The 20,785-nt window shown below is 47.2% G+C and overlaps 1 protein-coding gene across 1 annotated transcript in view; it reads left to right on the plus strand.

Annotated features, from left to right (window-relative positions):
* Positions 1-20,785, plus strand: part of LOC138812390 (ryanodine receptor 1) — a 112,969-nt gene that overhangs the window by 22,892 nt on the left and 69,292 nt on the right. The window contains exons 21-34 of the mRNA XM_070000346.1: positions 582-686; positions 891-994; positions 1,962-2,045; positions 3,055-3,362; positions 3,557-3,759; positions 5,119-5,293; positions 5,440-5,648; positions 10,917-11,302; positions 13,437-13,569; positions 14,904-15,064; positions 15,923-16,088; positions 18,107-18,193; positions 18,321-18,547; positions 19,413-20,025. Coding sequence (XP_069856447.1) covers positions 582-686; positions 891-994; positions 1,962-2,045; positions 3,055-3,362; positions 3,557-3,759; positions 5,119-5,293; positions 5,440-5,648; positions 10,917-11,302; positions 13,437-13,569; positions 14,904-15,064; positions 15,923-16,088; positions 18,107-18,193; positions 18,321-18,547; positions 19,413-20,025 — 2,961 coding nt within the window. The remainder of the gene's footprint in view (positions 1-581; positions 687-890; positions 995-1,961; positions 2,046-3,054; positions 3,363-3,556; positions 3,760-5,118; positions 5,294-5,439; positions 5,649-10,916; positions 11,303-13,436; positions 13,570-14,903; positions 15,065-15,922; positions 16,089-18,106; positions 18,194-18,320; positions 18,548-19,412; positions 20,026-20,785) is intronic.

The following is a 20,785-nucleotide window of genomic DNA, read 5'->3' on the forward strand; positions in this document are numbered from 1 at the left end:
ATCAGTTGGTAGAGTGATAGCCTTGAACAAAAAAGACCTTGAATTCAAGCCTCAGTATGGAGAGAAGAAAGGACTAGGGAAAGAAAGGTTTTTGTTAGCCTAACCTCCTCCACCTTAGGAGCCACTTTGCTATCTTAGACCCTGCTGTAAAGCATGGCCTTTCCTGAAATCTGGTGACATAGGCCCTTCCCTGAATTTAGCTGACTCAGGCCTTATCAGTGACACAGGCAGCTACAACCATAAAGTTTAGCCCCACCACAACAAAATCCCCCATTCTCACCTACCTCACAAACTCCACATCTCACACAAACCAGACTGCAGAGTACTGGGGCCCCTAGTGAAATTCTCCATCCCCAGTTCTCTAGCCATATAAACCCCCATATAAACTCAAGGACAAGAGCTGTCCCTACCTGGGAGGGTCAGCCTGTCAGCTTGCTGACAATAAACTTTGCTTTATGTGACTTGGTGTCTTCATAGTCTTCTGGGATGAGGCTCCCCCGGTGATTTTGCTCTTCCATTCGAGTTGATCTGGAGGTGATGGTAGAATTTTAGGGACCTCACGAATGTCCCTCTGACCCTAGATTGTCCTGCCTCCTCATCTGGAACGCATTCGGGAGAAGCTAGCAGAAAACATCCATGAACTCTGGGCGCTGACTCGCATCGAGCAGGGCTGGACCTATGGCCAGGTGAGGAGTTGCTCACTTCTAGAGTGAAGAGCAAGAATAAGTTCACTGGCAGGGAGGGCTGGTGTCTATGGACTTCAGGGCACTGGAATGTCCTCAAACTTCCAGTGGTATAAGTGTAAATGAGGAGGGGAGGCCAGAGGGTCACTGTCTGGGAGCTGGCAGAGGAAAGGGGAGCCCAAGGAATTGACTCCAGGGTTTCTCCAGGTTCGAGATGACAACAAGAGGCTGCATCCATGTCTTGTGGATTTCCACAGCCTGCCAGAGCCTGAGAGAAATTACAACCTGCAGATGTCAGGGGAGACGCTCAAGTAAGAGGGGTTTCTGGGGAGCAAGGGTCTGGAATGACTTCTGGTCAGGAGGAAGGGCAAGGAGGGACAGTTACTAACAGAAGGACACCAAAGGGGCTATGGTTGTAGCTCAATGACAGAGTACTTACCTGATATACACAAGGGCCCTGGGTTTGATCTTCAATACAGGAAACAAAAAACAAAAGGAAAGGAAGAGGAAGGGAGGGCAGGAGAGGAAGAGGCAAAGAGTAGTGGGGAAGGGAGGGAAAGAAAAAGAAAGAAAGAAGGAAAGAAGGAAAGAAAGAAGAAAAGAAAGAAAGAAGAAAAGAGAGAAAGAAGAAAAGAAAGAGAGAAAGGGATTATGAAATAGAAACTGATAGAGGAGAAAGAAACAGCAAAAGGCATTGATAAGCTGGGTGTGGTGTCATACACCTGCAGTTCCAGGTATATGGGAGGCTGAAGCAAAAGGATCACTTGAACCTAGGAGTTCAAGACCAACCTGGGAAGCATAGCAAAAATATTGTTTCAAAAGAAAAGAAGAAAGACAGAAAGAGAGAGAGTGTGAGTGAGAGAGAGAGAGAGAAAGAAAGAAAGGTAGGCAGGTAGGAAGGAAGGAAGGAAGGAAGGAAGGAAGGAAGGAAGGAAGGAAGGAAGGAAGGAAGGAAGGAAAACAAAGATTGAGACCAAGACAGAAAAAGGCATTAATGGAAAGGCAAAGAGACATAGGAAAAAGAGAAGAATCCAGAAGATAGTGGCCGTAGGCAGAGAGATACTGAGATGAAGAAATGGAAATATAAAAATCAGAGAGACTGAGTAAGATGGGGACAGGATAGAGAAGAGACAGAGAGAGAGAGACAGACAGACAGACAGACAGACAGACAGACAGAGACAGAGACAGAGAGAGAGAGAGCTTAGAGACTCAGAGATAGAGGAGACAGAGACAGGAAACTATGGGCTATGACCTTGTGGCCCCATTTCTTTAACCCAGGACTCTGCTGGCGCTGGGCTGCCATGTGGGCATGGCTGATGAGAAGGCAGAGGACAACCTGAAGAAGACAAAACTCCCCAAAACGTGAGCATGGGTGGCTGTGGGCCTGTCTGGGGACTGAGGGTGTACTATGAAAGCTGAAAAGGCTGAAGAGCCTTATGGGTAAGTCTGAGGCCAGAGATGCAGGGGCATGGGTTAGAGTGAAGGTTGTAGGGTCAGGTGTCCAGGGTCAAAGGTGAGTGTTCAGGATGGAGCAGTTACGAGTTCCAGAGAAGGAAGGCAGGAGTAAGTCTAGGATTCTGGATTAGGGTCTGCCCTGGGAAATTTCACTTTAGAGACAAAGCAGAGGACAAGAATTAAGATGATTCTGGAGGGGTAAGGTATTCTAGAATTATAGGCAAGGAATTAGAGGTCCTGAGTCAGAGGTTATGGACTCTAAAGCCAGGAGATTTGGAAAGATTGGGTTTGGGGTCAGAAGTAAGAAAGCTAACAGTGAAGCTGGGTGCCAGTGGCTTATGACTATAATCCTAGCTACAGGAGGCTGAGATCTGATGATCCTGGTTCAAAGCCAGTCTGGGCAGGAAAGTCCATGAGACTCTTATCTTCAGTTAACTACCCAAAAAGCCAGAAGTGGAGCTGTGGCTCAAATGACAGAGCACAAGCCTTGAGTAAAAAAGCTCGGGGACAATATCCAGACCCTAAGTTCAAGCCCCAGACCAACAATGAGGGCGGGGGCGGGGTGGGGGGGACTGGGTAGGAAGGAAGAAGGGAGGGAGAGGAAGAGGGAGAGGGAGAGGGCACACTAACAGTGAAAAATCAATGAGTGTCATGCCAAGATCAAAGCTGAGGCTCCCAGAACCAGGTTGAAGGGTAAGTGATGGCCAGGGACTCAGCATCCTGGGAGTCAGAAGTCAAGATTTCAAAGCATGTTCTCTGCAGTTTTAGAACTGTGCCATCAAGGATCATAGGTCAGATATCCCAAAGCTCAAGGCTAAAGGTCCTTCAGCCCAGGGACAAGCTGAAGATCTTGCAGCCCAGATCCCTGAGATTGAGGGGAGAGTCTTAACCCACATACACTTCACCACACCTGCAGGTATATGATGAGCAATGGGTACAAGCCTGCCCCCCTGGACCTGAGCCACGTGCGTCTGACACCAGCACAGACGACACTGGTGGATCGGCTAGCAGAGAATGGACACAATGTGTGGGCAAGAGACCGTGTGGCCCAGGGCTGGAGCTATAGTGCTGTGCAGGACATCCCTGCTCGCAGAAACCCTCGCCTAGTGCCCTACCGCCTGCTTGATGAGGCCACCAAGCGCAGCAACCGAGACAGCCTCTGCCAGGCTGTGCGTACCCTGCTGGGCTATGGTTACAACATTGAACCACCTGACCAGGAGCCCAGTGAGTGCTTGACTCTAAACCTTGATTGGCCTTATTCTTTTCCTTTTCAACTGTTGTCACTTTAAATGTGTTGTTATGTAGTCCTTTCTTACAGATGTCCATGTTGCCCTTAATCTTGACTTTTAACCCTAGACCATAACCTCTGGATCTATTTCCTGCCCAGTCTCTCTAACTCTGCCTGGCTTCATTGGTAGGCCAAGCAGAGAACCAGTCTCGAGGAGACCGGACACGCATCTTCAGGGCAGAAAAATCCTATGTGGTACAGAGTGGCCGCTGGTACTTTGAGTTCGAGGCAGTTACCACGGGCGAGATGCGAGTGGGCTGGGCGAGGCCTGAACTGCGACCGGATGTAGAGCTGGGAGCTGATGAGTTGGCCTACGTCTTCAATGGGCATAGGGTGGGTACCCCTGTGGATCGTACTCTGCCAAGCTCCATGGACCTTCCCACAGTCCCACACTATTGTCCTATCTCGTGACTCACTCTGTCCACCCATCTCTGCATGTACCATGCTGCTATCCACTCATTGTTCATATATCGGCTCATCTATCCACCCATCCATCATCCATCTGTCTATCAATCTGCTCATCCACCTACTCATCTATCCATTCATCCATCTGCCCACTTATCCCTTCACCCATCCATCCATCCATTAACAATTTGTAAACCTAGCTATCCACTTATTTGCCTATACATCTACCTATCCATCCATCCATCTGTCCATCCACCCATCAATTCATCTACTCCATCTATTTACCTCTTCACCCATCCATCTATTCATCCATTCTTCCACCTATCCATTTGTCTATGTATATATGTACTTATATTTTCTTCCTTTCCATATTAACTCTCAACTCTCCATCCATCCATGTATGGATCCACTCATCCATCTGCCCATCCATTCACCCATCTACCTCTCTAACCATCCACCCACTTATCTATTCAGCCATCCATCTACCCAGTCATTCATTCAGCCAGCCATATACCCACCTTCTCATCTATCTCTTTATTCACGATTTATTCTGGGGATTTATATGGATCTGTATGGAGGTTATGGATCTGTATTGAAAGGTTAATTTTTCTTTTCCGTCCTTTCACTTTCTGCTGTCACCAATCCTTTCTGTCACTTTGGTGGACTGTATACCTACCATACCATGGGAGCAGCAGGAAACATAAGATCAGGGATAAGACACAGAGATGAATGGGCAAGGAGTTGGATGCTGGTGTCTCATGCTTATAATCTTAACTACTCAGGAGGTTGAAATCTAAAGATCATGGTTCAGAGCTAGTTGGGGAAGGAAAGTCCATGAGACTCATATCCAATAAACCACCAAAAAAGCCACAAGTGGAGCTATGGCTCAATTGGTAGAGTGTTAGCCTTGATCAAAAAGTTCAGGGACAACCCTGATTTTGTGTCCCCAAAAAAGAGATGAATGGGGAAAGCAATTCAAGGACTATGAATATGAATGAGTAGAAAGATAGAAAATGCTGTAGGGTGATCCCTCTTTGTTTCCAGGTACCCTCTACCTGACACTTTGCATATGTGTCTTCATGCATCTCTCTCTCTCCTCCTCCTCCCTCCCCCCTCCCTTTCCCCCTCCTGCTCCCTCTCCCTATCTCTCTCCTTCTCTCTCTCCCCCTCCCTCTCCCTCTCCCTCTCCCTCTCTCTTTCCCTCTCCCTCCCTCCCTCTTTCTCTCTCTCTCTCATCTCTCCATTTCTGTGTCTCTGTACCATGTCTTCCCTGGGACCTCCTCATAGGGCCAGCGCTGGCACTTGGGAAGTGAGTCATTTGGACGTCCCTGGCAGTCAGGCGATGTCGTTGGCTGCATGATTGACCTCACAGAGAACAACATTATCTTTACTCTCAATGGCGAGATCCTCATGTCTGATTCAGGCTCTGAGACGGCCTTTCGGGAGATTGAAATTGGTGACGGTGAGAGCTGATTTTTCCATCATCTCACTGAAATCTGCACTTGAAACTTCTGCCTCTCATTCCCCTCCCTTCCACTGTAATTCCTCCCTGTGGCTGCATCTGTACTGCCCACCTATTCACCCCTGCACATCATTCATATCCTTCAGGCTTCCTGCCTGTCTGCAGCCTGGGACCTGGCCAGGTGGGTCACCTGAATCTGGGCCAGGATGTGAGCTCCCTGAGATTCTTTGCCATCTGTGGCCTCCAGGAAGGGTTTGAGCCATTCGCCATCAACATGCAACGCCCGGTCACCACTTGGTTCAGCAAAAGCCTTCCACAGTTTGAACCCGTGCCCCTTGAGCACCCCCACTATGAGGTAAGGACTTAGCCCACTCCAGGTTTCCTCCCAAACCAGCCATCTTGGCACAGAGAACATGGGAAGGGTTGTCAGGAAAATTGATTCTCAGAGCTGCTTTTTAGGATATAACTTTAGCAAAGCATACTTTCCTGGATCTCAGTTTCTTACCTTTAAAACAGGAGGAGGGCTGGGCACTGGTGGCTCATGCTTGTAATCCTAGCAACTTGGGAGGCTGAGATCTGAAGATCATGGTGCAAAGCCAGCCCGGGCAGGAAAGTCCGTGAGATTCTTACCTCCAATAAACCACTAGAAAACCAGAAGTGGCGTTGTGGCTCAAGTGATAGAGCGCTAGTCTTAAGATGGGTGCAGGGAGAGCACCCAAGCCCAGAGTTCAAGCCCTATGACCGACAAAAAAACAAAACAAGACAAAAACAGGAGGGAAGCTGGGCACTGGTAGCTCATGCCTATAATCCTAAGTACTCAGCAGACAGAGATCTGAGCATCAAGGTTCAAAGCCAGCCGAGACAAAAAAAGTCTGTGAGACTATCTCCCAAAAGTTGGAACTGGAGGCATGGCTCAAGTGGAAGAGCAAGAAAAGCCAAGCAAGATTGAGAGGCTCTGAGTTTAAGCCTTGGTATGAAATAAGAATAAGAGGAGGGAGAAAAGTTTGCGTGACTTAGAGGAAAGTTGTAGACTTTATTTTAAAACCTGGTCTTAAAGGACCTGATCCTAGGGCTGGGAAGGTGGCTCAGTGGTAGAGCATTTGCCTTGCATGTATGAGGCCCTGGGTTCGATTCCTCAGTACCACATAAGCAAAAAGAAAAAAGCCGGAAGTAGAGCTGTGGCTCAAGTGGTAGAGCGCTAGCCTTGGGCTGAAGAGCTGAGGGATAGCGCCCAGGCCCAGAGTTCAGGCCCCATGACTGGACCCCCCCCCAAAAAAAAAGGACCTGATCCTAAAACAAGGTTTAAAGAAATATAAACCAGTGGGTACCTTTGGGTGTCTTTGTTACTAATTATCAGTGGGTTTGTTTTGTTTATTTGTTTACTTATTTATTGCCAGTTTTGGGGCTTGAACTCAGGGCCTGAATTTCTTTTGCTCAAAGGTAGTACCACCTGAGCAACAATGCCACTTCTGGCTTTTTCTGTTTATGTGCTACTGAGGAATCGAACCCAGGGCTTCATGCATACTAGGCAAGCACTCTACCACTAAGCCACATTCTCAGCCTGTTTTGTTTATTTGTTTTCAATAGCCCTTCATCAGTCAAGCCAATGTCATTTTTTTTGTCAATAATGGGGCTTGAACTCAGGGCCTGAGTGCTGTCTTTGAGCTTTTTCACTCAAGGCTAGTGCTCTACCACTTTGAGCCACAGCATCACTTCTGATTTTCTGGTGGTTAATTGGAGATAAGTCTCACAGACTTTCTTTTTATTTTTTATTTTGTCAGTCCTGGGGTTTGAACTCAGGGCCTGGGCACTGTCCCTGAGCTTCTTTTGCTCAAGGCTAACACCCTACCACTTGAGCCACAGTTACCACTTCTGGCTTTTTCTGTTTATGTGGTACTGAGGAATCGAACTCAGGGCTTAATGCATGCTAGGCAAGCACTCTACCACTAAGCCACATTATCAGCCCTCTCATGAACTTTCTTGCCTGCACTGGCTCTGAACTGTGATCCTCAGATCTCAACCGCCTGAGAATCTAGGATTATTGGTGTGAGTCACCAGTGCCTGGCAAGCCAATATAATTTCTTTTCAAGGTTTATACTTACGGTCACACTCAGATCATAAATACCTGACAGACCAAGTAGGAGTTCTTTTCTCAACTTGCAAAAACTTGGAAACTTCATGTGACAGAGCTGCAGCTAGTAATTTTGTTGTTGTTTGCATCACTAGGGATTGAACTCAGGGCCTCATACTTCCTTGCATTGGTTATTTTTGAGATAGGGTCTTCTGTTAAGCTGTGGACAGCCTATTCTGTGACCCTCCTCTTTGTGCTTTCCTGTTTAATTGAGGAATGACAGAGGTATACCACTGCCCCCAGTCATTGTACCTTCCTGTAGCAGAAATAACAGGTGCATGCCACCATATTGTCTGTCAGTGGTTGAAACAGAGTCTCACTCTTACTGGATTTTGTGCTTGGGTTGGCTTCAAGCCTCAATACCCCAGGCTCTGCCTCCAAGAAGCTTTATTTGCTTATTTTTTATTTACTTAGATATAGTTTAGCTGCTTCATCCTGGCTGGCCTGGAACTTGTGATCCTTTTGCCTCAGTCTCTTGAGTGCCACGATTATAGGCATGCACCACCATGCCTGCTTCCCTTGTAATTAGAAATATTATTATTATTATTATTACTGCAAAGGATTTCTGGAAGGGGTTTTAGTAAGTGTGGGAGAGGAAGGTAGAGCAGATGTGAACTTGTGCCTTTCAGAGGGGGAATCTCATGTCAGTGAACAGGATGCCATGCAATAGTGTAAATGAATGAACTGGAAACCACACAACCACATGGACAGCTTCCAATATAATGTCAAGTGAAAAAGAGCACAGGCTGTGGGGCTCCATTCATAGAGAGTTCAAGGGCGGGCCACACTCAACCTGCGGGATGACTGATGGAGAAATTGGTTCCTGTGACAGAATAACTCAGACTAGTTGTTAGTTTCTTCACACACAAATCACAGGAGGGAGTCTCTTGTCAAGGAACAAAGGATTTCTAAGAGAGAAGGGAGAGAGGAGAGATAAAAGCCCTGTAGAATTTCTGAACAGGGAATGTTGCAGGTATAGTTCGGGGTAAATTTACTGGCTGATGGGGAATACCAGAGTCAGCAATTAGGCCCAGGTCTGCAATTGATACTTGATGAGGTCAATTCTACTTCTGCTGTTTATGGAGTCTCTAGAAAACCTCTGAGGAGAGGCTGGGAATGTGACTCAGTGGTAGAATGCTTACCTTGCATGCATGAGGCCCTGGGTTCGATTCCTTAGAACCACATAAGCGGAAAGAGCCAGAAGTGGTGCTGTGGCTCAAGTGGTAGAGCACTAGCCTTAAGCTGAAGAGCTGAGGGACAGTGTCCAGGCCAACATCAGAAAACCTCTGGGGATTTTTTAGAGAGTGGGGAGAGGAGAGTTTGATCTCAAGGCCTCACATTTGCTAAATGGATGTTCTACCACTTGAACTACACCTCCAGCCTTTTAAACTCTTGTCATGTAGGTTTTTTTTTTCCTGGGGGGGGGGTGTTCCAGGTCAACCTAGACTATGATCCTCCTATTTATGCTTTATAGCTAGGGAGACTAGGCCCAATTTTTTGCTGTTGAGATGGAGGTGTTGAGCACTTTTTGGCTTCAGCTTACATGGAATCATAATCCTCTTGATCTCAGCCTTTTGAACAGCTAGGATTCTAGGAAATGAGCCATTATGCCTAGTACTCATTATCTTGGAGAGGATAGTGACTCTGAAAGGCCACAAAAGCCTCCCAGGAATCTTGGTTCATTTTCCCATCCAGTTCGTGAATTGCATTTCTTCTTTTTTTTTTTTTTTTTTTTGTTGGTCATGGGGCCTGAACTCTGGGTCTGGGTGCTGTCCCTCAGCTCTTCAGCTCAAGGCTAGTGTTCTACCACTTGAGTCACAGCATCACTTCCAGCTTTTTCTGCTTATGTGATGCTAAGGATCGAACCCAGGGCTACATGTAGGCGAAGAAAGCACTCTACCACTGAGCCACCTTCCCAGCCCCAATTGTGTTTATTCTGTGAAAACTTATCACTGTACTGTGTACTTCTTTTTTTTTTTTTTTTTTTTTTTTTGTCGGTCGTGGGGCTTGAACTCTGGGCCTGGACGCTGTCCCTCAGCTCTTTAGCTCAAGGCGAGCGCTCTACCACTTGAGCTACAGCGCCACTTCCGGTTTTCTGGTGGTTTATTGGAGATAGGAGTCTCACAGTCTCTCCTGCCCGGGCTGGCTTTGAACCGCGATCCTCAGATCTCAGCCTCCTGAGTAGCTAGGATTACAGGCGTGAGCCACCGGCGCCCGGCTTGTACTGTGTACTTCTAATGTGGGTACTTTCCTGAGTTACATTTCCATGTACATCATGGGAAGTCTTTACAAAGTTCTGATCCCTCTAAGCTCTACTCAGGAACTCCAGTAGGGCAGTTTCTTTATTTTGTTAATTTATGTGTTCCTGGCACATAGTAGATGCTTCCAAAATATTTGTGGGATGGACTGGTAGATGGATTATCTGAACTGGATTGTAGGCCTGGGCATAGATAGGTTTTTCAAAGTCCCCCAAGTAATTCTAGAATATGACTGGATTGGCACTAAGCAAGGGGCAAAGGTTGACAGAGGGCTGACAACACACCATGGCCAACCTGTATGTCCTGCTAGGAACTTCAGCTCCAAAGAAGGGCCAAACTCTGTGTCAGCTGGGTGTTTGTGGCTCACACTTGTAATCCTAGCTACTGCTGAGGCTGAGATCTGGAGGATCTCCTCCAAGTCAACCAGGGCATAAAAGTCTTCAAAACTCCATCTCCAGTTAACTAGCAAAAAGCTAAGCTGGAGATGTGGCTCCAATTGTAGAGTAACAGCCATGAGCAAGCATAAGGCCCTAAGTTTAAACCTCACTATTGGTAAGAGATAGGAGGGAGAGAGGGAATAAGACTGAGATAGATAGATAGATAGATAGATAGATAGATAGATAGATAGATAGATAGATAGATAGATAGATAGATGTGGGTAAGCTGTCTTTGGCTAATTTTTTTTTTTTTTTTTTTTTGTCAGTCATGGGGCTTGAACTCAGCCTGGGCACTGTCCTTGAACTCTTTTTTTTGCTCAAGGCTAGCGCTCTACTATTTTGAGCCTTAGCACCACTTCCAGTTTCTGGTGGTTAATTGGAGATAAGAGTCTCATATACTTTCCTGCACAGGCTGGTTTTAAACCATGATCCTCAGATCTCAGCCTCCTGAGTAGCTAGGATGGCAGTTGTGAGCCACCATTACCCAACTTAGCTAATTTTTACACATGTATAAGAATGGTTTCATGTGTGCTAGGAATGTGGCTTAGTGGTAGAGTACTGCCTAGCATGCATGAGGCCCTGGGTTCAAATCCTTAGTACCACATAAACAGAAAAAGCTGGAAGTGGCCCTGTGGCTTAAGTGGTAGAGTGCTAGCCTTGTGTACAAGAATCTCAAGGACAGTGCCCAGGCCCTGAGATCAAACCTCAGGACTGAAAAAAAAAAAAAAAAAGAATGCTCCATGTGTAACCAGATTTAGAACCAGTGACCCAGCTCAGTGCTTTCTGCTCCTCTACAGGTATCCCGCATGGATGGCACTGTGGACACGCCCCCCTGCCTACGACTGACCCACCGTACCTGGGGCTCCCAAAACAGTCTGGTAGAGATGCTTTTTCTCCGACTGAGTCTTCCGGTTCAATTCTACCAGCATTTCCGCTGCACTGCTGGGGCCACTCCTCTGGCACCCCCTGGCCTACAGCCCCCTGCCGAAGATGAGGCCAGAGCCGCAGAACCAGACCCTGACTATGAAAACCTACGCCGTTCAGCTGGAGGCTGGGGTGAAGCTGAGGCGGGCAAGGAAGGAGCTGCTAAGGATGGGGGCACTCCTCAGCCTGGGATGGAGGCCCAGCCTGTAAGGGCAGAAAATGAAAAGGATGCCACCACAGAGAAGAACAAGAAAAGAGGGTGAGTCAAGGGTGACCAGCATGGGGTTTTAAGACTGTTTGGGACCCTGATTATGCAACCTTAATAGTTTGAGCCAGGCACTGGTGGCTCACACCAGTAATTCTATCTATTCAGGAAGCTGAGATCTGAGGATCACCATTCAAAATCAGCCCAGGCAGATAAATCCTAGATTTTTTTTTTTTTTTTGCCCATCCTGGGGCTGGAACCCGGGGCCTGGATGTTGTCCCTGAACCAGTTTTTGTGCTAGCGCTCTACCCCTTGAGCCACAGTGCCATGTCCAGCTTTTTCTGAGTAGTTTATTGGAGATAAGAGTCTCCTGGACTTTTTTGCCCTGGCTGGCTTTGAACCGTGATCCTCAGATCTGAGCCTCCTGAGTAGCTAGGATTACAGGCATAAGCCACCTCTCAAGGGCCTGGCTCAAGAGATTCTTAAGTCCAATTAACTAGCAGAAAGCTAGCAGTAGACATGTGGCTCAAGAGGTTGAGCACCAGGCTTGAGTAAAAAAGCCAAGCAAGAGTACAAGACAGAGTTCAAGCCCCAGCATCAGTACCAGAAAAAAAAAAAAAAAAAAAAAAAAGCTGGGTGCCGGTGGCTCACACCTGTAATCCTAGCTACTCAGGAGGCTGAGATCTGAAGATCAGGGTTCTAAGCTAGCCCAGGCAAGAAAGTCCTTGAGATTCTTATCTCCAATAAAACCACCAGAAAATCAGAAGTGGTGCTGTGGCTCAAGAGGTAGAGTGCTCACCTTGAGCTGAAGAGCTCAGGGACAGTGCTCAGGCCTAGAGTTCAAGTCCCACGACTGACAAAAAAGAAGGAAGGAAGGAAGGAAGGAAGAAAGGAAGGAAGGAAGGAAGGAAAGAAAGAGAGAAAAATAAAATAAAATGAGGACATCCCCAGCATACCCACAAAGCAGCCTCATCTATCCTAAGTGAAGTCATAATACTGAGGCATCCAATTGTGTCTCAAGTGAACCCTGTTATTTTCCAGTGCTATTCTAATTTCCCTAGAATATAAAACTAGGGAAGTTTTATATGGTTCCCTAGGGAACCATATGGTTATGGAGAATTCTACCATTCCTGAGGAACTGGTGGACCCCAAATCTTTATTCAATGGCTTCATTATCTGTGAGCACTAAAGGAGACTTCAGTATCCTGGTGAAGTTTTCTGTACCCCCCCCCAAATATCTCAGTGAACATCAAGTGATCTAAATTGGAGCTTTTTTTGTCGGTCGTGGGGCTTGAACTCTGGGCCTGGGTGCTGTCCCTCAGCTCTTCAGCTCAAGGCTAGCACTCTACCACTTGAGCCACAGCACCTACTTCTGGCTTTTTCTGCTTATGTGGTGCTGAGGAATCGAACCTAAGGCTTCATGCATGCAAGGCAAGCACCCTATCACTGAGCCACCTTCCCTGCCCCAATTGGGGCTATTTCTATATCTTCAATGTACCAACCCCCCCAAAAAAAACCCCACTCTAGCTCTAAGTGAGACCCTGAGAAGGTCCTAGATTGAGAAGAAATCTACTCTCCCCCCTCCCCCCCACCCCTGCCCATGGTTTGTGTCTATTGTCTTTTGTCTGTGTCTCTTGGATGAGGAGAGGGCATTTGGAAATGATGGAGTATTGCTGGTCATCACAGTTGGGGTGCTACTGCTGGGGTGCTCTAAAGAATTCCACATTCTTTACAGAGTATATGACAATGCCAGACAATGAAGGATTGGCTTTTCTCAAGCACATTGGGAAATACAAATGAGAAATGCTGGTTTAGGTCACAAAGGGACCCCCCCCCACATTTCCAGAAGACACCTTTCAATGTGGGTGACCTAGTATCCACAAGCACAGAGCACAGCTCCTCCAGAATGGACTAGGTTAGGAGTGGTCAAGAACTCTAGCCCTGTAGAGAAGAGGTTTTGGGTCTTAGAGCAGGGTGAAATCAGGACAGATTGTGGCTATGAGTTGTGGTGGGAAGGTGAGAGTTGGGCTTGAGAACTATTTTTGGGGGGGGGAGGGGGAATTCCAAGACGGGAACTTGAACTCAGTATGTGATGTTTTCCTTCATTGGCTAGTGATCTACCAACTGAGCCATACTTCCAACCCCTGAGAGCCAACTCTCATGGAAGCCTCTCTCTTCTCATCATCAGGTTCCTCTTTAAGGCCAAGAAGGCTGCCATGATGACCCAGCCACCAGCTACCCCTGTTCTGCCCCGACTCCCTCGTGAGGTGGTACCCACTGACAACCGTGATGATCCTGAGATTATCCTGAACACTACCACGGTGAGAACTGGGAATGTTCAACCTTTGGAGGGACTCAAATATGGGATATCACACACCAAAAATACTCCCAAGGGATCCCCAAAGCTACAAATGGCATTGGTAGACACAGAAACAGACATAGATGAGCAGGGGGAGGGTCTCAAATCTGGCAACTTCTTTTTAAAAATTATTTATGTATTTATTTGTTTATTTATTGCCAGTCCTGGAGCTTGAACTCAGGGCCTGAGCATTGTCCTTGAGCCTCTCTGTGCTCAAGGCTAGTGCTCTGTCACTTAAGCCACAGTACTACTTCTAGCTTTTTCTGTTTATGTAGTACTAAGGAATCAAACCCAGCGCTTCATGAATGCTAGGCAAGCACTCTACCACTAAGCCACATTCCTAGCTCTTATTCATTTATTTTTAAATTGTTATTATAAAGGTGATGTGCAGAGGGGTTACAGTTACATAAGTCAGGTAATTGAATATAGTTCTTTTTGGACACTGTTACCCTTTACCTCACTCTCTCCCAGCTTTTCCCTTCTGTTTCTACCCACAAGTTGTATAGTTCATTTTCCACGTAGTGTCTAGTGAGTACCATGCTGCATTCATCCTTTGTCCTTCCTTTTCTTTTCTTTTCTTTTCTTTTTGTCAGTCCTGGGGCTTGAATTCTGGGCCTAGCCACTGTCCCTGGGCTCCTTTTTGTTCAAGGCTAGCGCTCTTACCACTTGAGCCACAATGCCACTTCCAGCATTTTCTGTGATTAATTGGAGATAAGAATCTCATGGACTTTCCTACCTAGCCTGGCTTCGAACCATGCTCCTCAGATCTCAGCCTTCTGAGTAGCTAGGATTGCAGGCTTGAGCCACTGGCACCCGGCTTTGTCCCTCCATTTCTGTGCCCCTTCTTAGCCTCCCAAAGACAGATAAATAAACAAGACAAAAAGAAAAGAAAACAACAGTAACAACAAAGGGAAACAACCCTATTGTTTCTATTTCCTGGAGTTCATTTTGATGCTTTTTTTCCTCCAGTTCTGGGGCTTGAATTCAAGGCCTGGTCTCTGTCCCTGAGCTTCTTTTGCTCAAGGCTAGCATTTTACCACTTGAGCCACAGTGCCACTTCTGGCTTTTTTTGGTTGATGTGGTAGTAAGGAATCAAACCCAGGGCTTCATGCATGCTAGGCAAGCATTCTATCACTAAGCCACATTCCCAAACTGATACGTATTATTTTATATGATCAGAGCTGAGAATTTCTTATTAAACTCCCAGAGGTCTAAGAATCCAAGAAACCAATTCAGAGTCCAAAGGAACCCCACCTTCCTGACTCATCTTTGGTCTCCCTTCCTTTGTGTCCTTAGTACTACTACTCCGTGAGGGTCTTCGCTGGCCAGGAGCCTAGCTGTGTATGGGTGGGTTGGGTCACTCCTGACTACCATCAGCACGACATGACCTTCGACTTGACCAAAGTCCGGGCAGTGACAGTGACCATGGGGGATGAACAAGGCAATGTCCACAGCAGGTACTGGGGCAGGGCGGGGAACTATGCAAAGGGAGAGTGTGGGCCAGAGAGAACAGGAGTTATAGCTGCCTGGCTATGACTCCTAAGAACCTTCTAGAACAAGAGAATACTTTGGAGTCCTGACATTGGGTCTCTGAGCTTCTTACTCCTTCCTCTCTTCTTCTGTTCAGTTTCTTTTCTTTTTCTTTTTTTTTGGTGCTAGTACTGGGGCTTGGGAACTGTTTCTCAGCTTTTTCTCTCAAGGCTGTTGCTCCACTTCTGGCCTTTTCCTGGTTAGTTGGAGGCAGGAGTCTTACAGACTTTTTTCCTGCCTGAGCTGGCTTTGGACTGAGATCTGATAACACGTATGATCCACCAGTGCCCCAAATTTTCCATTTTTTAACTTCTTTTTTTTTTCTCAATTTCATCCCACCCTATTTTTTCTTTTTCTTTTTTGGTTAGTCCTGAGGCTTGAACTCAGAGCCTGGGCACTTTCCTTGAGCTTCTTTGCTCAAGGCTAGCACTCTATCACTTGAGCCACAGCTCTACTTCTGGCTTTTTCTGTTGATGTGGTACTGAGGAATTGAACCCAGGGCTTCATGCATGCTAGGCAAGCACTCTACCTCTAAGCCACATCCCTAGCCCCCCCCCTCCACTTGTTCTATGTCACCTTCTCGTCTCTCTTGTGCTGTTCTTCTCTCTCCTCCTTCCAAGACATGTGCACCAGCTCCTAAGGATTCTAGCTCTAGTCTGCTGGGGCTGTACATTTGGGGATGGAGTCCTGAGGTCATGGTATTTCTGGAGTTTGGGGAAGAGGGCATCTGGGATTCAGACCTCTGGTCAGAGGATGCTTGCAGTGACCACTCTTGTTTCTTCCAGCCTCAAATGCAGCAACTGCTATATGGTATGGGGTGGGGACTTTGTGAGCCCTGGGCAGCAGGGCCGGATCAGCCACACAGACCTTGTCATTGGCTGCCTGGTGGACTTGGCCACTGGTTTAATGACCTTTACAGCCAATGGCAAAGAGAGCAACACCTTTTTCCAGGTAAGCCCATCCCTAAGCAACTTAACAATAGTATTTTCATTACCCAGCATCTCAGGATGACTCTTCAAGTCCCTTCTCCTTTCCCTCCCCCCCGCTCCCACCAGACCAGACCTCAGAAAGATAGGAAAGAACCAGTTCCTAGTGTGTCCTAGTTGAACCTTCCATTAAACTGAGACCCACAGCCAGGCATTGGTGGCTCATGTCTATAATCATAGCTATTCAGGAGGTTGAGATCTGAGGATCATGGCTTAAAGCCAGCCAAGGCAGGAAAGTCTGTGAGACTCTTGCCTGTAATTAACCATAAAAACAAACTAGAATTGGAGCTGTAGCTCAAGCAGTAGAGCCCTAGCCTTGAGCAAAAGAATTCAAGGAAAGTTCCCAGGCCCTCAGTCTGGTTGGTACAGTCCCAGGACTGGCGCAAAGCAAAGCAAAACAAAACAAAACAAAAACTGAGGCCCAAAATGAAGGAGATAACATTGACCTTGGAAAGGCACATGGACTCCATATTACATCATGGGCTGGGGTGACACTAATTGGAGAACAGCCTAAGATGGGCAAAATCCAAAGGTGGACTTTTTCTTTTCAACATTTTATTATGAAGGAAAGTTTATGTATTTTGAGTATCCAGAGACCTAAAAGGAATTGTACAATAAAATACCCATTGCCCACTACCCCCCAAAAAATCAACCATTGTTATTTTACTCTCCTGGCTTTATCACATATTTATCCAGCTATCTATGCATCAATTCACCTGAGGTAGGCTTTGTAGAATTTTTATTTTAAATGGAGAATTTCAGAAATCTGCAAAAAAAAAAAAAATACCATAGCATAATGAGCCACCAGATTTGTACTCCACCCACTCATAGCCAATCTCGTCTCATCTTTCTGCCTACTTCCCTTCCACACCCACTGTAGGATTTGGAAGAAAACTGTAGACATCATACAGTTCATCTCTCTCTCTTCTTTCTCTCTGTCTCTGTCTCTCTCTTATTTTTTTGGTGCTGGTTCTGGGGCTTGAACTCAGGACCTGGGTGCTCATCTGAGTTTTTGTCCTCAATGGTAGCAATCTAACCCTTGAGCCACAGCTCTATTTCTGGCTTTTGTTGGTGGTCAATAAGAGCCTCACGGATTTTTTTCCTGCTGGGCTGGCTTTGAACCTCAGTCTTCAGATCTCAGCCTCCTGAGTAGCTAGGGTTACAGGCATGAGCCACTGATGTCTGGCTCCAGAGTTTTGTTTTGTTTTGCTTTTATTTTTGTTTTGTTGTTGTTGTTGTTGAGTGTGTGTGTGTGTGTGTGTGTGTGTGCGTGTGTGTGTGTGTGCTTGAACTGGGGCTTGAACTAAGGGCACTGTCTCTGAGCTTTGCTGCTCAAGGTTAGTGCTCTGTGCTTTGTACTTCATGTAAACTGTGGGGGAGGGGAGTTGGATCTAGAAGTATGGTTTGCTTTTGGAAAGACTGCCCTTCAGAAGGTGTTTAGGGTGGGCTTGGCTGACAGGGTGGGAAGATCTGAGGGAGAAACAGCAGTCAGGGAACACTTTTTGTTGTTGTTGTTGCCAGTCCCGGGCTTGAACTTAGAATCGGCTCTGTCCCTGAACTTCTCTGTGCTCAAAGCTAAGGCTCTACCATTTGAGCCACAGCATCATTTCCAGCATTTTCCATTTATATGGTACTGAGGACTTGAACTCAGGGCTTCATGTATGGTAGGCAAGCACTCTACCACTAAGCCACATTTCCTAGCATCAGGGAACACTTTATGGGTTTTGAAGTGCAAGTACTCTTGGGAGAAGACAGAGAAAGGTTTTCCTGGAGGAGTCCTAATGTGTCTATGAAGACATGGCAACAGATTGCCCTAAAGGGGCTGGAGGAGGCTGGCCTGGCTGGATGACTAAAGGCAGCTCAGAACCACTGCAGAGCCTCCAACGCCCAAGTGTAGATCTGAGAATTGGCCTCAGCAATCAAGGTCAAGTCCACCTTGCACAGTCTGCCCTCTTCCTCCCTTGTCCTTTGCTTTCATGCCAGGTGGAACCCAACACGAAGTTGTTTCCTGCCGTCTTTGTCCTGCCCACCCACCAGAACGTCATCCAGTTTGAATTGGGGAAGCTAAAGGCAAGAGTGCAGGGTTGGGGCACTTGGAGTAGGCTGAGGCGGGAGGTGCTAGAGAACTTTCTCTGGAAGCCAGATGAGGGGAAAAGGTAAGCCTGGGAGACCTGACCCTGTGCCTCTATGCCCCCAGAACATCATGCCACTGTCAGCAGCTATGTTCCTGAGTGAGCGCAAGAATCCGGCCCCACAGTGCCCACCGAGGTTGGAGGTACAGATGCTCATGCCCGTCTCCTGGAGCCGAATGCCCAACCACTTCCTGCAGGTGGACACCCGGCGTGCGGGTGAGCGGCTCGGCTGGTCTGTTCAGTGCCAGGAACCGCTGACTATGATGGCGCTTCACATCCCCGAGGAGAACAGGTCAGGGCCCATCCAGCTGCACTGGTTAGGATCCAGCTCAATGCCTCCTCCTCCCTACCACAATCTCTGGGTACCCTGATTCAGCTCAGATCTTGCCAGTCACTCAGCAAGGCTGGATGCATCTCAGGGTTTCTGGTCAGACCCAGAGAGACTTTAGTGCTACTAATGTGTTAGCATGGGTACCAGGAAGTCTTATTATCTAAACATGGCCAGACCCCAGGTGGTCTTTCTTCTTCCTTCTTCTCTCTCTCTCTGCCTGCCTCCCTCCTTCCTTCCTTCCCTCCCTCTCTCTCTGATTTTCTCTCGCTGATTCATTCATTCTCTCCCTCCCCCCCCACCAACGCACACATACACTTTTTCTGCCAGTCCTGGGGCTTGAACTCAGGGCTTGGGAATTGTCCCTTAGTTTTTGCACTTAAGGCAGGCACTCTACCACTTGAGCCACAGCTCCACTTCTGACTATTTGGTGGTTCATTGGAGATAAAAGTCTCATGGACTTTCCTGCCTAAGCTGGCTTTGAACTGGGATCCTCAGATCTCAGCTTCCTGAGTAACTAGGATTACAGGCATGAGCTGCTGACACTCAGTTCTCAGGAGGTTTCTGACTGGCCTCATTAAACTTTTTTTTTAATTTAGTCTTTTAAACTGTTAAAAGACTCCTATACAGCTTCAAAGTTTCCGTGAGGCCCTGGGACCCTGTGGGACACAGAGAAAACAACATTTACCTGAGTGTCTCTCTCTCTCTCTCTCTCTCTCTCTCTCTCTCTCTCTCTCTCTCTCTCTCTCTCTCTCTCTCTCTCTTTCTCTCTCTCTCTCTCTCTCTCTTTTATCTTTTCTGTTCCAATGTGTTTTTCACCTATCCGCAGGTGCATGGACATCCTGGAGCTCTCCGAACGCCTGGATCTGCAGCGCTTCCATTCACACACCCTGTCCCTTTACCGAGCCGTGTGCGCTCTGGGCAACAACCGCGTGGCGCATGCTCTGTGCAGCCACGTGGACCAGGCCCAGTTACTGCACACGCTGGAGGACGCGCACCTACCGGGGCCTCTTCGCGCAGGCTACTACGACCTCCTCATCAGCATCCACCTGGAAAGTGCCTGCCGCAGCCGGCGCTCCATGCTCTCTGAATACATTGTGCCCCTCACCCCGGAGACCCGGTCCATCACCCTTTTCCCACCTGGAAGAAGCGCGGAGGATGGTCCCCGCCGCCACGGCCTGCCTGGCGTTGGAGTCACGACTTCCCTGAGGCCCCCGCACCATTTCTCACCCCCCTGTTTCGTGGCTGCTCTGCCAGCTGCTGGAGGAACAGAAGCTCCCGCTCGCCTCAGCCCTGCCATCCCTCTGGAGGCCCTGCGGGACAAGGCTCTGAGAATGCTGGGTGAGGCGGTGCGAGACGGTGGGCAGCATGCTCGAGACCCCATTGGAGGCTCCGTGGAGTTCCAGTTTGTGCCTGTCCTCAAACTTGTGTCTACTTTGCTGGTAATGGTTTCCCCCTGTTTTCCATTTCCTTTCTAACATGTTCAAAACTATTCATCCCTGTATTATTCAAACAATTATCCATTCATGAATTCACAAACCCATTCACCTTTCAGTTTATCCTCCCATCTTTCATTCACTGGAAAGTGTCTTCTATTCATGTTTATTCACCTCTTTTTCCTTCATCCTATTTCTCCATCCAATTAACCAACATTCATTCATCCTCCATCCATCCATCCTCTTATCCATTCATCTATCCATTCATGCATATCCTCATCTCCTTTGTCTTTCTATTCATCTATTCTCCACCTACATATTCATCCATCCATCCTGCTACCCATCCATTCTACCTACCCACATCCATCCATCACATCCATACATCATACATCTTCCAATATATTTGCTTACCTATCCTGCCATTCACGCATCAGTCCATCCACAATTCCATCTATTCTTCTATCCACCTATCTATTTATTGATGGATTGATATATATATATTTCCTCTCATACACACAGTAATCATCTTCCTTTCACCTCTCCATCCATTCATATAGTAATATACCCATACACTATATACCTGTCCATATCTGCACCTTTTATTTACCTTTCTGTCCATCCATGCACCTTTCCATCCAATATTCATGCTTTCTCCCACCTACCCAGAAATCCACACCATTCATTTCACTGTTCATCTTCCATTATCCATTGTTCTATTCATCTTTTATTTCATGCATCCCTTTATTCGAATCCCTATATAACCATT

This window comes from Dipodomys merriami, unplaced genomic scaffold (assembly GCF_024711535.1).
Source record: "Dipodomys merriami isolate MVZ:Mamm:240054 unplaced genomic scaffold, mDipMer1.0.p SCAF_106, whole genome shotgun sequence".
In the NCBI taxonomy this organism is placed as follows: domain Eukaryota; kingdom Metazoa; phylum Chordata; class Mammalia; order Rodentia; family Heteromyidae; genus Dipodomys; species Dipodomys merriami.